We start from the raw sequence: 17,437 nt of genomic DNA on the forward strand, positions 1-17,437 counted from the left end.
ACAAATCATTAAAATTTGATATATTTTTCACATTTTTGATATATAACAGTTGTCAAAGTAAATTTTTATAAATGATATATTCTTAAAGTGTATGTAGCTGGGAGGAAAAGCCGACGATCAATTGAAAATTTTGATCTTTCATATTGAAGATATGGATTTTTTTCCCAAAAAGACCTATTTTTTTTTATTGGTGTTTTGGGAAAAAAAATCCACATCTTCAATACAAAACGTCAAAATTTCTAATTGATCGTCGGCTTTTCATCCCATCTACATACACTTTGATTACTTCGAGTACTGTTAAATATCAAAAATATCAATTTTTAATCATTTCCCATAAAATGTGTATTACATTGCGAATTTCAAAAAATCAAAATTATTTGATATCAGAAGGACATTCTTCGTATTCAGAATGCAATTCGATATGTCTGATGTGCTCTTATGTCCCACAATAAATACTGTCCAAACGTTCAGATCCCACCCCTTAAGGCCTGTAAAAATCAAAAATCTGACACTAAAAGACACAATTTCATGCCTAATTTCAACACCAGGATTTAAAAACAATGTATATCCAAGGACTTTTTAACTGACATTACTGAAGAAAAAAATGCTTTATATTTGGCCGAGAAAATTAATAATTTCATAGCAAAAAGGTGTATCTCTGAATTGTGCTCATTTCAACATGTATCGATCGACTTTTAGCGCGACTATACATAACAAAAGAATCGGTTGACCAGCGTTCAGAGTGTGTAGGTAAGATGAAAGTGAAGCGAGTTTTCTAATTAATCACGATTTTTGATCACGTGAAAAAAGGAAGTGGTAATAGTAATGAAGATTCTATCGTTGTTAACTTTTGTTAAAATAATAAATACAATGACATCATCACTCGTTGGTGTCAACTCGTACTGTCTCATAATGACAATTTGTTTTAACGCCAATTTTTCTCTGAATAGATACAAATGACATCACCGGGTGACATCAGTACTCGTTCGTGTCAACTCGTACTGTCTCAATGTTGCATCACCATCATCAGTCAATAATAATAGTAATGTAAACGGATGTTGAGATGAAATTATAATTAGGTCGTTTAATTAGGTCAAATAGAAAGTTTACTAATAAAAGAAAAAAAACTATTGTAAATGTAATGCTTTTGATGAAACCCATTCGTGAGGAAATGAAGAAAGTCAGATATAATAAATTTGAGCATGAGACGAAAATACCCAACAAAATGCTGGTTACGATAGTATTGGGAACTTCTGAATCAAGGGAAACAGGTAGAACCATAAACACCCATTTTTAATTTAAACACATTTCTACAAGCGTCGTTCCACAGCAAGAGTTATACCAATTTAATTTTGAAAAAGAAAAGATATCGGCCCTACCATGTTTTTTCCAAATACTAGAAAGATGTGTTATTCATTGAACACATTTAAAACACTCTTAGAGACTGTCACTTATTCAACATGTGCAATCTAGAAATTTGAATTTTAACAATTATGCCTTTGTTACAATTGTTAACAGTGGCGTAGCCAGTGGGGGAGCCAGGGGGGCCGGTGCCCCCCGCTCGTCATGGCCGTCGGTTCATGTAAGGCCGTTGGTAGACGGAAGGCGTTGGTGAAAAAAAAAAATGGGTTAACAAAAGACTATTTTTTACCCAGGGTGACAGAAAAATTATGAAAAATTGAATTACACATTAAAAGTTTGTGTTCTTATGTTGGTACCGCGCCTATAATCCTTTTTTTTCTTCTTTTTTTTTGTTAATACTATTCTGAAGTTGAGAGAAAACTTAATGACAGAATAAATGATAATACCGACAATTCAGTCAACGTCATCAAATGATGCTCCAAATTTTAATCCTAATTTATGTAGATGCGTTTACCATTAGTATCTAAGGGCAGTGGAAGTATGGAGATGACAGCCAGAGATATCACCATGAATGTTGACGGGCGGATTTCCATGTTTGTTGTCTAATTTCTTATTTATCTATCAATCGATTTCAATTAATTAGCAGCAACGTTTAAATAAAGCGCTTTTCTTGAAATGCTCTTATTGTCTAAATGATCTTGTAAGAGAAACAATTCAAGTGAGAGTGGCGCTAACGAGAGGCAATCAGGAGACGACAATTTGTGGTGGACAGTGGACAGTGCTTCGATTAATAGTTTGAAGTTATCTTGTTGTAACGAATTTACACTAATTATCTTATTCAAAATGACGAAAACACAATTGAAAGACAACGGGCAAAGTATTGGTAGTATCTTTTGGCCAGCCTTTCGCAACTCCTCGGCTCATGGGTTACCAAATATCTACCAGAATAAATCGGTAATTCTGAAACTTACTTGGGCTATTCTGTTTTTGGCTGCTGTTGGTGTGGTTCTGTGGCAGGTTACGGAATTAGTAAAAACATTCGTTGCCTTCAACTACCAAGTGAGTTTAGATGTGAGATTCAATAAAACCGTGGTATTTCCAGCAGTTACTATCTGCAACATCAATCCAACGTTAAGCTCCAAACTTGTTGAGCTTGATAATCAATTTCGAGAATTGTTTGATAAGGAGTATGTGGGTGATGTTGAAGCTGACGATGACATAACAGATTTGACATATTTTGCCGATGACTCCAATTATACTCCTGAATCAACTACTGAATCAGCGTCCATGCAACCCGCAGAAAATATGACCGACGAGGTTAGTGAATATTTTATAGTATATATTTATGTTCTTGTACCGACTCTGTATGTATGTAAGAGTAATATAGCAAACATTTGTTTATCCAGTTATCCCAATATCATGACCCAAATTGAAGGAACAAACTGAAAATTTTATCGTAGTCCGCTTGACCCTTATCCCTGATTTTGACACTCGTTTCCTGATTTCACTGGTCATTCAAACGATAAAAAAGCTTTCTCTGATTTCAGGCAACTTTGTTTATTTTATTTCAGGCAATTCTTTCTTGGGAAGAACGAGAATCACAAGGATTTTTTAAGACTATGTCTGAGGAATTCAAGACTCGTCAAATGTTGATTACTCTGCTTGCGAATAAGACATTGGAAGAAAGACAAGAAATTGGACATCAGCTAGATGATATGCTCTTGTCTTGTGAATGGAAAGGATATCCATGCTCGCCAGGGTAAGTCTAGCTGTTTAACATGGTCGGTTGCCCGGTGTTACATGAGGATCTATAGTTGCGGTGAAAAAGGAGTAGTTCTTCACGGTTTGACCGTGACAGATTCATGATACCATAAAAACTCGTCTACAAGCATATAGAGTGTTTTTGATAAAAGATTGATTAATATGAAACAGCCGTAAATATGCTAATATAATAGATTGGTCTTACAATAGAGCATATTTGTATATGCTTGTATCTGTAATTTATTTGCTCAAACTCCGTAATGTTATCATTTTGTCGATGGAGTGCGCCTGGATTAGCTTTCATCGAAAGCAATCTATATGCTTGAGGACGAGGTTTTACGTTATGTGATGATACTGAATGTGCATTGAGGTTCATTTGTATTTAGTGTTTTTTTGTATTTGCATAATATGTTGTAAAATACAGTATAGGGACAGCGGCAGTGGCGTAACCAGTGGGGTGGCCGGGGGGCAAGCTGCCCCCCGGACACAAAAAAACTGGGAAGAAGAGCAAAAAAATTGGGAAGGGAAAAGGGGAAGGAGAGAAAAGAGGGAAGAAAAAGGGAAGGAGAAGAGAAAAAGAGGGAAGAAGAGAAGGGAAAGAAGAAAAAAAAAAGAGGAAAAGGGGAAGGAGAAAAGAAAAAGGAGAAGAGAAAGGGAAAGAAAGAGGGAATTTGAAATTTGTACTCTGAAACACTGATTTTTTAGCTTCTAATATGCCAAAAACCAGGAGCTTCAGGGGGCTCCGCCCCATGACCCCGCCGGGGCTTTGCCCCTGGACCCCACCAGGGCCCCTAAGGTGGGCCCCTGCAACCCACCCGTTTAACGCTTCGCGGCAAGCCGCTCGTGACTTTTGCTCAACAATTGGGACATTTTTCAATCTTCCCCCCCCCCCCGGAAGGTCAGGTCTGGTTCGAAAGTGTTTTTGACTTGCCTGAAGGATACTAAACCAATTGGGCTTGGGCTGCCTTCTTCAACATGTATAAGTGTTGGTAATTTTTTTTTTTTATCAGAAACTTTACACAGTTCTACCACTACAAATATGGGAATTGCTACACTTTCAACTCGAATATGTTCGGCCATAGTACACAACTATATACCAACAGACCTGGACCACTCTATGGTAATAAAAATATATTTTGTGTTCATTCATTCGTTTGTTTGTCTCTATGCGTAGTTGAAGAATATGCGAATAAACGATAGGGATTTTTATTTTATTTGAGAATAAATGATAGGAATTTTTGCTTTTATTTGATTATAGTTGTGATCCACTACTCAAAATATTGAACCTTCTTATCTTTTAGCACACGATACAGGATCGTTTATTCTTTAATTCTCCTTGGTGGTTTCCAATCATATCTCGTGATTTTCTTTTAAAATGAACCGTCAAAATGAACATTCACTTTGTTTGTCATTATACCATAATTCTTTCTAATGTTATCGAAAACTCGTGTACGTGGTTTCGTGGACGGTCACATCTATTATTCGAATCTCTATTGCCATAGGTCTTTCTCTTGAGTTGAATGCCCAACAAGGAGAATACATGCAAGGGATTACAGCAACTGCAGGATTCAAAGTGGTGATTCACAGTCCAAACGAGATGCCGTTTCCTGAAGACCACGGGCTGTCTATATCACCCGGTTTTGAAACGTCCATTGGAGTTCGTGTGGCAAGTATTGTTTGTTTGTTTGTTTACCCAGGTTGGTCCGTGAGGAACACATGCTAATCCATGGAAAACCATGGACCGTTCCAAGCTCATACAAATGCACAAGCCTGGATAGCCAGTGTAGGCTAATATATGCATGCTGGCCTAGATAGCTTTGATAAACAAAGCAAGAAATGGAAGAAAATAGCTAGGAAAAAGAGAAAAGAGAGGCCACTCCCAAACACAATTGTACAATTTTACTCTTAGCCCTTACTTCGTGAGAAAGGAAACTGGAATTCCAATCTCAGGCCCCGATATGCGATGCAAAGGCTTGTATTCCCGTGTATCCTCATAATACTACTACTGTGGCACAGGAGCTTTGTATCACGCACACCCCCACCCACACCCACCCCACACAAAACTCACTCATCCCACCCCATACCTCCTTCGATAAGAATCAGATATCATTTAAAACTGGCACTTTTACTTACCTTTCCCTTTTTCTGTTTCCGCAATTTAGGGATTTTTTTAAATGTAACATTCTTTTAATTTTTAACAGGTGGATATTGCACGTCTTGAAAAACCCTGGGCAGATTGCGTCTATTCCATCAAGAAGGACATTCCATTTGAAGACTTTTATACAGACAACTATGGAGTTGATTATAGTATGAAGGTACTTTTTTAGCCTATATATTATGTGTATATATATATTTTTTGTCACGAACATGACGAAGGGGTCCTTTTCATAATGTGTAGTGTTTCTCGCTAAGCCTATTCTCATCGAAAAAGAAACCACAACAGATTTGGCGCTATTACTGAAATGTCAAGAAAAAAAATCATTATTTTAATATGTGAATGCGGTCCAGTAAGCTGTTTCATGTCAGTGCATTTTGCTGTTGTGTCAGTTGAATAACTCCTTGGTTACTGACATGTTCTTCGAGTAGAGTATTGAAGTAAACCTATTTTGATGGACAGGATTTTAAAATATGACCTTGTGAAAAATTACAAGTTTCTTTTTTAGCTCAGTTTACTACACTACAGGTCATTATTAATATTAGTATTTACATATCATTATTATGTAAATACTTATATTCTTCAGACAGTTTACAGTTTAGTATGACCAAAATGTATTGATATTCACTCAACATAAGAGTATAATCAATACAACAAGGTTACAGGACTACAAAAGCACACAATATCATAAAATAACAATTATATAGCAGTTGAACGAATATTAAAAGCAGAAATAACAAAGTTTGATACAATTTTAAGAATATCATAATCACAACCCAGCAAACACAAAACGTTTTCGACATCATTCGCAAAAGGTTATAAAAGGTTGTCAGAAAACGTTTAAATGTCGGGTTATATAAAGGGTATATTAAGAGTATAAAACGTTTTCATAACCTTAAAAACATTTTCTGATAATCTACTGCTCAGCAAACAAAAATGTTTTACAGAAAACGTTTAAATGTCGGGATATATAAAGGGTATAAAAACGTTTTTAAAATAACATTCCAAAAACATTCTTGAAAACTTGATACAAAACATTCTAAACAGAATGTTATTTTGGGGAGTTGAAAAAATATTTTGCGAAAAATGTTTGCCCAAAATATTTTCAATAACGTTTTAAAAACGTTTTCATGACCTTTATATAACCCGACATTTAAATGTTATTAAAAGGTTTTGAAAAATAAAAACATTTTAAGAACATTTCTGTGTTTGCTGGGTTCAAATATTTCAAGTATTGATACAATATTTGGCAAAAATGTTTTTTGAAAACATTTAAAAATATTGTTGTGGTGTGTTTTCATACAAAACGTTTTAAAACGTTATCATGACCTTTATATAACCCGACATTTTAATGTTATTAAAACGTTTTTACCTAAACCAAAAGCCAAAATATAACTTAATTAAAACGTTTTTTAAAACGTTTTTGTGTTTGCTGGAAGCACTCATTATTTTTAAAATATAGTCTTTATCAGTAAAACTATCTGAATTGAAAATATTTTTGATTTGTTGTTGACGGTGTTTATTGTATGCTTTACATTTCATAATAAAATGGAATTCGTCATCTGTTTCAGACATGCGAACGTAGTTGTTACCAATGGGAAGTATTAAAAAACTGCGGATGCGCAAATCCTAAGTATCCGTTTTCGAGCAACTCATCGGAGAAAATATGCTCTCTATCAGGAGATATTGCAGACCTAGAAAGTAAGACTTCTTTTCATTTAGGCTACTTGGCGGGGAAATTCATACAAAACTACAAATAATATAATCTTTTTTCTCTGGCATTTCCTCGTACGTTCAATACAAAATAACAGTAAGGAATACAGAAAAAAAACAAAAACTTTTTTGTGTCTTTTTTTATTGTTATTATTATTATTTTCAAAGTAGTCGTAGGTTAAAGTGCGTATTGGTACGTCCGGTTTCTTTCGGGAAATCCCCGTCATTTTCCTTGTAAAACTTGAGTTGGCAGAGTAATTGCCAGATATCTAACCGTAAAATTCACGAGAATTCTTTCACATGCAGTGGGATAAGCCATATGATAGATGATATAGACCTAATGATTTGTAAAAAAGAAGCCCCCAAATAAACAATTTTGTTTTTCATATCCATGCAGCCATTGTGTGTGTGCAAGCAGTTGACCGAATATACATTGCAGGTGAATTGGGATGCGAAAAGTATTGTCCTCACAGATGCAAGTAAGTCATGATTCTCTTATTCCGCCTTCTCGAGTAACCAAAATTGGTCTGGAGTCACCAAAAATGCCCCAAAATCCACCAAAACTCTCCCAGATTCAACACATTTTTTGCCGTGATCTAATCAAATATCCGCCCAAAAAGGCCCACTTTTCCCAAAAACGAATGTCTGGCAACGGCCCTAGTGTCCTCTGTAATCAGGTAAAATACCACTGAATTGCATAAGTTGAGACACAGCATTATGTGTTTGTTTTTGTGAAATGCATTATCTATTAGAGTGAACAAAACAATAACAACAGCCCGTTTGTCCGAAGGGTCGTTAGTCTGAAAAGGGTTAAAGTTCAGTAGGCTTTCAGGCACTTTGTACATATTATTTTAGGTTAGGCTTAGAATTAGGGTTAAGGTTAAGATAGGGTTAGGGTTAGCACATTAGGAGTAGTGTTAGGATAGGGTTATTAAGCTAGGGCTAGGGTCAGAAATAGAATTAGAGTCAGGGTTATGTTTAGAAGTAGGGTTAGAGTTTGGATTAGGGCTTATGTTATAGGTTATGGTTTGAGGGCAGGGTAAGGATTATGATTATAATCCGGGTTTGATCTTATTGGGATTTCGGACAAAATATGCCCTAATGGCCCTTCGGACTATCGATCTGTAAGCAAAATAACATACTATATCTGGGAGGGCATTTTCGTATCTGCTGTTAACTAATGACAGCCCACAAAGTTGTAGCATTGGTTTTGTTCAACCAAGATATCCGTGACAGCCTCACTTTGAAGTTTAGAAGACACCATTTAGGCCTATCTATCGTTTTATCTTGTAAACAATCTCAATAATATGTTAATATGTAAAGCAGTAGGTCTAATATGAAAGATAAACTTTTGATTTAAATATAACTTTTTTTTTTCAGCGAACGAAGCTACGTACCAGCAATGAGTCAAAGTGTATGGCCAGCAACGAAGTATGCAGTAAGTAAAGCTGAAAATGATTTATGTTAGATCTGCAAGGTTGTACTCAAAACGTTAACATACTGAACTATATGATCAAGTCAATGTTATAAGTAGCTTGAAGCCATATAGTGCCCCCTCGACAAAAAATGAAAGAGAAAATAATTCAGAAGGCAAAGGAAAAGAAAAGGACCCCGTTTCCCACCTAAATAATTTAAACCCGATCATGGGCCAAAATAGCTCAAAATAGTGTAAAATACCAAATGTTGGTGATAACGGCGCATGCCTCTGTCCCACTACGCTACTATATTTTGTACGATATCACGAAACAAATTAAAGAAGTCAAGTATTTTAATGTTAGGTTACATCTTGTAGTCTTTTTTTATCAGTCGTTCATTTACAGCTTGATCTGCAAGATTTATGTTAGATCTGCAAGGTTGTACTCAAAACGTTAACATACTGAACTATATGATCAAGTCAATGTTATAAGTAGCTTGAAGCCATATACAGCCCCCTCGACAAAAGTTGAAAGAGAAATAATTCAGAAGGCAAAGGAAAAGAAAAGGACCCCGTTTCCCACCTAAATAATTTAAACCCGATCATGGGCCAAAATAGCTCAAAATAGTGTAAAATACCAAATGTTGGTGATAACGGCGCATGCCTCTGTCCCACTACGCTGCTATATTTTGTACGATATCACGAAACAAATTAAAGAAGTCAAGTATGTTAATGTTAGGTTACATCTTGTAGTCTTTTTTTATCAGTCGTTCATTTACAGCTTGCTAGTTACAGCCACCGCGTTACAAGCGACTCTATAAATATGAAAATGTTAAAGGTGGTTGAGCTTGGTTGGGCTTCGCTTGTAATATCAATGTATATTTCATAAAAGATAGTGCCACATTTCAAATATTGAGTTTTAGTTTTGGTTTTGGTCACGTGGTATCCTATTATCCTGCCTAAGCTCTTGACTGACATGAGTATCGATATCTTTGTTTCTACCCTTAGTTAGAAACTTAAAATTTACAGCAAGAAGATTCGGTGTTCATTTAAGTTTGTTATATAATTGTGTGAAGAGGATAATCACTTGGTTTGAAGTTACCTGATCTAAGTACACAAAAGAAATGTTTAAATTTCGCAGTGCAATATTCACGAGCAGATAAGTCGAAAAATTCAATCTACATATGTAAGCGTCGGTTCGATTTCAAAATTAGCCATGGCTTATTTCTCTGTTAACAAAATATAGACCATCGAAATTCAACCCATATTATAAAAGAATTGACACTTGAAGCCTACTCAAGTGTCATATCCATATCGCATACACAGGGGAGAAGACTTGGGTTATTAGGGAAGAGAAGGTTATATCTATAGGTGGGGGATAGGGAGCCTAGGTAAGAGTTATGGGTTGTGCTTACCGAGGACAATAAACTAATTCATAATCAAATCATTTCCATCATCATGCATCGTTTATGTTTCATACAAACAAAGCTCCCCTCCTCAATTTTAGCGCATGATATCTAAGCCTAAAATTCGGGGTGTAATTATACGGTGATATGAAAGTATGCCACCTGCGACAGACTCATCTGAAGTAAGACTAAATCAGATTTCAAAGAGCATCAAACTACCCGCAGTGATATACAGGGTGTCCCAGAATGATTTATACCCTGTTTGAACAAAATATCAAAAATATATAGTCAACAGTGTATCTAATTTTAATAAGTGCAATACAATGCCACACATGTCTCCTACTTATTCTGTGACTTTCATGGAAATAGCTTGATTCGTTTTGGCGTGACATTGCTATTACTGAAAATGGACGAAAACTGCATGTGTGTAATTTACAGTGCAAAGGCATCATAACACATGGATCCTTTATCACCATGCTCTAGCCGCATTGTGCAATATATTGGAGAAATCCTACATTATTTGATAGGAAATACACCAAATTTGGCACAGATGTAGAGCTTACAATGCTAAATAATTCTTGATATGGGATTAAGTGAAACATTTCAATATGACATCAGATATTTAGGTTGAAAACGTACTTTTTATGTGATTTTTACCACACTTTTTACCCAAAAATGTCATTACTACAGAGGATATAACTTCCTCAAGGATCCTCCGCAGTAAATTTTAATCTTCTTCGTTACGTAGCTGTGGATTGCCCATACACTGTGGACATAAATGCATGCTGTGACACCAAGGACGAACCTTCTCTATACTTTTATGAAAAATCTATCTCTGCCGGCATTTCAAATGATGAAACTCACACCTCAATAATTTTCTTCAAAACTGCCGCCAAAGAAAGAATAGATTAAGGTCACTCAAGCGTAGCAAATCCATACAATGATTGCTTCCTAACATCATAAATAAACGATAGATATATCGACTATTTAGTGGAAGTAAGAACAGGGCACAGCAATATACTGCATAACATTACTTTGTGCTGAACGGTTAGTAATTTTACAGATTTTCAAAATAGGTTGCTTTGTCCAAACTTGGAATTCACCATTTTTACCCAATCCTCTCCAACTTCTACTAGAAACGACCAATTTTTAAAATCTAAAAAATCTGAGAAAGCTAAATATATGTAGAACTAAAAATACAAAACAATATGACCAATAGAAATGCGGTTCATACCTAAAAAAATCCATCTTTCTCGGTATAAATCATTCTGGGACACCCTGTATATCCGATAATAATTATGTAGCACAATATGCCAGTATATACTTATATACCATATACTGCTATTCTGAATTCTCATCAACTATTATTATATAAATGCGGGTTTGATTATTGTCATCCTTCTTTCAGAGTACCTTAAAGGAAAGAATGTTGAATATGAATCAAGAAACAAGAAGACAAATGAGAGGAGCCTCTCCAAATACATGGATCAAGTATGAATATGAATGAATGAATGAATGAATGAATTGTTGAATAAATTGTTGAATGAATGAATGAATGAATGAATGAATGAATAAATGTATTGTTGAATGAATAAATGAATAAATGAATAAATGAATAAATGAATAAATGAATGAATGAATGAATGAATGAACGAACGAGTGAATGGGTAATTGAATTAATATGTGAATAAAATGAATAAATAAATAAATCATAACATGGAAAAAACAGTGGCAGAATTATTATTTGCGACGGCGAACCTGGTGAAAAATTATGTTTATTTAAATAAATCATGTTTATAAATATATTATGTTTTCGAACATTCATAACAAAATCCAAATTTGTTTGATATTTTGTAGGGACAATGCCGCCAGAATACTGGTATACTACCAAGAATTCAACTATGAATTTATCGAGCAGAAGCCATCATATGGGGTAAGACACACTCACTCAGCTTTCATTTTGTTAGGAGCCTGGTAGGAGTATGTGTGGCGCGGAGCGTCCAACTTTGGTCATTAAGAACCGATTTCCAGGCAACAGTGGGGGGGCTTCTTACTCCAATTTCGACATGTTTTTGGGTCTAATGCATTGACATTTGGTTTAATTAGAGGTTATAGAGATATTGAAAATTCATTGTTTCCAAATTTTGCCCAAAGAGCTATAATTTTGGGAGTTACTGAATTGGAGCTAATGAACTGGAGCGTGATGACTAACATGACTAACTGCAGATCTTCGGATCTGCTGGAGGGCCTGAAAAAGGGACCCTTGACCACCTCACATACCGATACCACATTTACATGTCAATTCCCCCGGGGTCAAATGCCCTATACATCATGGAAATAAACTGGTGTTCTGTTTTAATATTACACCAAAGCGCCAAACGTATCACTTCTTATCGCTTTCCCGGATCGCTTTATTGGTGCCCGAGTCGGGGCCTGAGTGAGGCTGGCGCGGCTTTCTGGCTGGACTCTCGCTACATGTCCTGTTACAGCAATCTTTTACCAAGGCTTTTATAAAACGCTTACACTTTTGGATGAGAACTTCATTGAAATTGCCTGATGAAAAACAACTGAATATTTATGTATATATTCCATCTTGATCAGTTGATTGATTGGAATAATGCATCGGATGCCTCTGTCTGACCCACCTGTTTTTTCCAACCAGTGCATATCCCTGTTCCAAACAACATGAAGAAGGCGGTGAGGGCCACACCAGGTATACCAGAGGGCCTACTGATATGTTTATTATGTGTGAATTTCTGCTATTTTGGACCCGTAAACTTGGCAAGGGCCCTCAGACCTCAGGGTACAAATGGCTACCTGTAAAAGTGTGGTTTATTTTTCACATTATAGACCTATACATTTACGAATAAAGCTAAATTTCTACTTTCGCATTGCGGGAGCTAAAATACTTTAACAAAATGATTTGCGAAGACACACATTTAAAAGATTTTTCTTTACTTTCACATTTTAAGAGCCAAAATACTTAAGCACAATGAGTTGCGAAGATACTGATTTATATCCTGTTCTTTCTTCTTGTAGGTAATAGATCTTCTGAGTGACATTGGTGGTCAACTTGGTTTATGGATTGGAGTATCCATTCTAACACTGTGTGAGATGGCTGAATCTGTATGCGTTATTTTAGCTTTCGTATTCCGCAAGGTGTTCCATTGCGGAAAAAATCGTGTCAAATCAACACCCACCCATGTTTTGAGTAGGGATGCAGAAAAGGTGCCGCCGACCAGCCCGGCCTATAATATTAACAGATCTCCACCGCCGACGTATGAAACTTCCCAGTTTTACTGATAAAACATGTTCATTTACGTGTTGTAAATAAAATTACAGATGCATGCATGCATCTGCGTCCGTGGCTATCTTCACCAGATTATACATGCTCTATACATGCTCTCCTAAATTTGTATGGTTACCTAAATCTGACTTAAGATTTTAATTAGAATTCAATATAAATAGAGGTGAATTTTGTTATATAACGGGCCAGTGCGCGTGAAGCGCAGGAAACGTTGCAATTCTGGCCCAAAAAGCTCCAAAACATGGTGTTTTTTCGGGCTAAAAAGGAAAATGCACAAGGCAATTTTTGGGGCCCTGGGCCCGATCCCATCTGGCCCAATGGTACATCCGGCCCTGGCTGCATGATTTCTTTACATGTCTAAATTCAAGTATTACGTTGATGACAGTATTATTAGGAATAAAAACTTGACAAATAAATTTAAAAATGAGAAATTAAAAAGTAACAGAAGCGTCTGGGTGATATTGGTTCTAATTCATTTAATGATTGAACACAAACGCAGATATCCAATTATAACTTTGAAGGTGTCATGTGGAACCCATTTGGCCAACGGATGTATAATGAATATAATGTGCTCATTTTTTAGCTGTGAAAATGTCAGTTATTTATGAATTAAGCCTATGCCTATTATTCGCGTTTAATAAAAACAGAGTCTCGAAATCTTTAAGTAGCATGCAGATTATTTTTAGTATAATGTTGTTCAAAATTAATGTAATTGATATTATTAGTATAATTTTATGCTAAATAAACATATGATTTGACAATGCCTGATGTCGGGCGAGGTTGAATGGTTCTAGTGAAGATCTTCTCTGATGGATCTACAAAATGAATATATAGATACGGTTTCGATATGAAATGGATCCAGAGTAGATCTTCACTGATGGATCTAATAAAATGAATAGATTCGGTTTCGATATGAAATGGGTCTAGAGGAGATCTTCACTGATGGATCTAATAAAATGAATAGACACGGTGTCGATATGAAATGGGTCTAGAGGAGATCTTCTCTGATGGATCTAATAAAATGAATAGACACGGTGTCGATATGAAATGGGTCTAGAGGAGATCTTCTCTGATGGATCTAATAAAATGAATAGACACGGTGTCGATATGAAATGGGTCTAGAGGAGATCTTCTCTGATGGATCTAATAAAATGAATAGACACGGTGTCGATATGAAATGGGTCTAGAGGAGATCTTCTCTGATGGATCTAATAAAATGAATAGATACGGTTTCGACATGAAATGGGTCTAGAGGAGATCTTCACTGATGGATCTAATAAAATGAATAGATTCGGTTTCGATATGAAATGGGTCTAGAGGAGATCTTCACTGATGGATCTAATAAAATGAATAGATTCGGTTTCGATATGAAATGGGTCTAGAGGAGATCTTCACTGATGGATCTAATAAAATGAATAGACACGGTGTCGATATGAAATGGGTCTAGAGGAGATCTTCTCTGATGGATCTAATAAAATGAATAGACACGGTGTCGATATGAAATGGGTCTAGAGGAGATCTTCACTGATGGATCTAATAAAATGAATAGATACGGTTTCGACATGAAATGGGTCTAGAGGAGATCTTCACTGATGGATCTAATAAAATGAATAGACACGGTGTCGATATGAAATGGGTCTAGAGGAGATCTTCACTGATGGATCTAATAAAATGAATAGATTCGGTTTCGATATGAAATAAATCCAGAGTAGATCTTCACTGATGGATCTAATAAAATGAATAGACACGGTTTCGATATGAAATGGGTCTAGAGGAGATCTTCTCTGATGGATCTAATAAAATGAATAGACACGGTGTCGATATGAAATGGGTCTAGAGGAGATCTTCTCTGATGGATCTAATAAAATGAATAGACACGGTGTCGATATGAAATGGGTCTAGAGGAGATCTTCTCTGATGGATCTAATAAAATGAATAGATACGGTTTCGACATGAAATGGGTCTAGAGGAGATCTTCACTGATGGATCTAATAAAATGAATAGACACGGTGTCGATATGAAATGGGTCTAGAGGAGATCTTCTCTGATGGATCTAATAAAATGAATAGACACGGTGTCGATATGAAATGGGTCTAGAGGAGATCTTCACTGATGGATCTAATAAAATGAATAGATACGGTTTCGACATGAAATGGGTCTAGAGGAGATCTTCACTGATGGATCTAATAAAATGAATAGACACGGTTTCGATATGAAATGGGTCTAGAGGAGATCTTCACTGATGGATCTAATAAAAAATTGAATAGATACGGTGTCGATATGAAATGGGTCTAGAGGAGATCTTCTCTGATGGATCTAATAAAATGAATAGATTCGGTTTCGATATGAAATGGATCCAGAGTAGATCTTCACTGATGGATCTAATAAAATGAATAGACACGGTGTCGATATGAAATGGGTCTAGAGGAGATCTTCTCTGATGGATCTAATAAAATGAATAGACACGGTGTCGATATGAAATGGGTCTAGAGGAGATCTTCACTGATGGATCTAATAAAATGAATAGATACGGTTTCGACATGAAATGGGTCTAGAGGAGATCTTCACTGATGGATCTAATAAAATGAATAGACACGGTTTCGATATGAAATGGGTCTAGAGGAGATCTTCACTGATGGATCTAATAAAAATTGAATAGATACGGTGTCGATATGAAATGGGTCTAGAGGAGATCTTCACTGGTGGATCTAATAAAAATTGAATAGATACGGTTTCGATATGAAATGGGTCTAGAGGAGATCTTCACTGATGGATCTAAAAAAATGAATAGACACGGTGTCGATATGAAATGGGTCTAGAGGAGATCTTCACTGATGGATCTAATAAAATGAATAGATACGGTTTCGATATGAAATGGGTCTAGAGGAGATCTTCTCTGATGGATCTAATAAAATGAATAGACACGGTTTCGATATGAAATGGGTCTAGAGGAGATCTTCTCCGATGGATCTAATAAAATGAACAGATACGGTTTCGATATGAAATGGGTCTAGAGGAGATCTTCTCTGATGGATCTAATAAAATGAATAGATACGGTTTCGATATGAAATGGGTCTAGAGGAGATCTTCTCTGATGGATCTAATAAAATGAATAGATACGGTTTCGATATGAAATGGGTCTAGAGGAGATCTTCTTTGGTGGATCTAATAAAATGAATAGACACGGTTTCGATATGAAATGGGTCTAGAGGAGATCTTCTCTGTTGGATCTAATAAAATGAATAGATACGGTTTCGATATGAAATGGGTCTAGAGGAGATCTTCTCTGATGGATCTAATAAAATGAATAGACACGGTTTCGATATGAAATGGGTCTAGAGGAGATCTTCACTGATGGATCTAATAAAATGAATAGATACGGTTTCGATATGAAATGGGTCTAGAGGAGATCTTCACTGATGGATCTAATAAAATGAATAGACACGGTTTCGATATGAAATGGATCCAGAGTAGATCTTCTCCGATGGATCTAATAAAATGAATAGATACGGTTTCGATATGAAATGGGTCTAGAGGAGATCTTCTCTGATGGATCTAATAAAATGAATAGACACGGTTTCGATATGAAATGGGTCTAGAGGAGATCTTCTCTGATGGATCTAATAAAATGAATAGACACGGTGTCGATATGAAATGGGTCTAGAGGAGATCTTCACTGATGGATCTAATAAAAATTGAATAGATACGGTTTCGATATGAAATGGGTCTAGAGGAGATCTTCTCTGATGGATCTAATAAAATGAATAGATACGGTTTCGATATGAAATGGGTCTAGAGGAGATCTTCTCTGATGGATCTAATAAAATGAATAGATACGGTTTCGATATGAAATGGGTCTAGAGGAGATCTTCTTTGGTGGATCTAATAAAATGAATAGACACGGTTTCGATATGAAATGGGTCTAGAGGAGATCTTCTCTGTTGGATCTAATAAAATGAATAGATACGGTTTCGATATGAAATGGGTCTAGAGGAGATCTTCTCTGATGGATCTAATGAAATGAATAGACACGGTTTCGATATGAAATGGGTCTAGAGGAGATCTTCACTGATGGATCTAATAAAATGAATAGATACGGTTTCGATATGAAATGGGTCTAGAGGAGATCTTCACTGATGGATCTAATAAAATGAATAGACACGGTTTCGATATGAAATGGGTCTAGAGGAGATCTTCTCTGTTGGATCTAATAAAATGAATAGATACGGTTTCGATATGAAATGGGTCTAGAGGAGATCTTCTCTGATGGATCTAATAAAATGAATAGACACGGTTTCGATATGAAATGGGTCTAGAGG

The 17,437-nt window shown here is 35.9% G+C and overlaps 1 protein-coding gene across 1 annotated transcript; it reads left to right on the plus strand.

Annotated features, from left to right (window-relative positions):
• Nucleotides 1-2,205: 2,205 nt before the first annotated feature.
• On the plus strand, nt 2,206-13,405 carry LOC140152074 (epithelial sodium channel subunit beta-like). The gene is made up of 11 exons (XM_072174372.1): nt 2,206-2,679; nt 2,934-3,121; nt 4,134-4,243; nt 4,626-4,789; nt 5,325-5,438; nt 6,850-6,979; nt 7,389-7,470; nt 8,372-8,429; nt 11,220-11,302; nt 11,669-11,744; nt 12,851-13,405. Exons 1-11 carry the CDS (start codon nt 2,206-2,208, stop codon nt 13,112-13,114), a joined length of 1,743 nt encoding a protein of 580 aa, XP_072030473.1. The 3' UTR covers nt 13,115-13,405.
• The last annotated feature ends 4,032 nt before the right edge of the window (nt 13,406-17,437 follow it).

The sequence above is a fragment of the Amphiura filiformis genome, chromosome 5 (assembly GCF_039555335.1).
Source record: "Amphiura filiformis chromosome 5, Afil_fr2py, whole genome shotgun sequence".
NCBI classification, from domain to species: Eukaryota; Metazoa; Echinodermata; class Ophiuroidea; order Amphilepidida; family Amphiuridae; genus Amphiura; species Amphiura filiformis.

What these genes read in the sequence shown, in the direction of transcription:
- LOC140152074 (XM_072174372.1), top strand. Translation starts at nt 2,206, where the DNA reads ATGACGAAAACACAATTGAAAGACAACGGGCAAAGTATTGGTAGTATC. An exon ending in GGATATCCATGCTCGCCAGG is followed by an intron (nt 3,122 to 4,133) that starts GTAAGTCTAGCT and finishes TTTTTTTATCAG; the next exon opens with AAACTTTACACAGTTCTACC. An exon ending in CGTCCATTGGAGTTCGTGTG is followed by an intron (nt 4,790 to 5,324) that starts GCAAGTATTGTT and finishes AATTTTTAACAG; the next exon opens with GTGGATATTGCACGTCTTGA.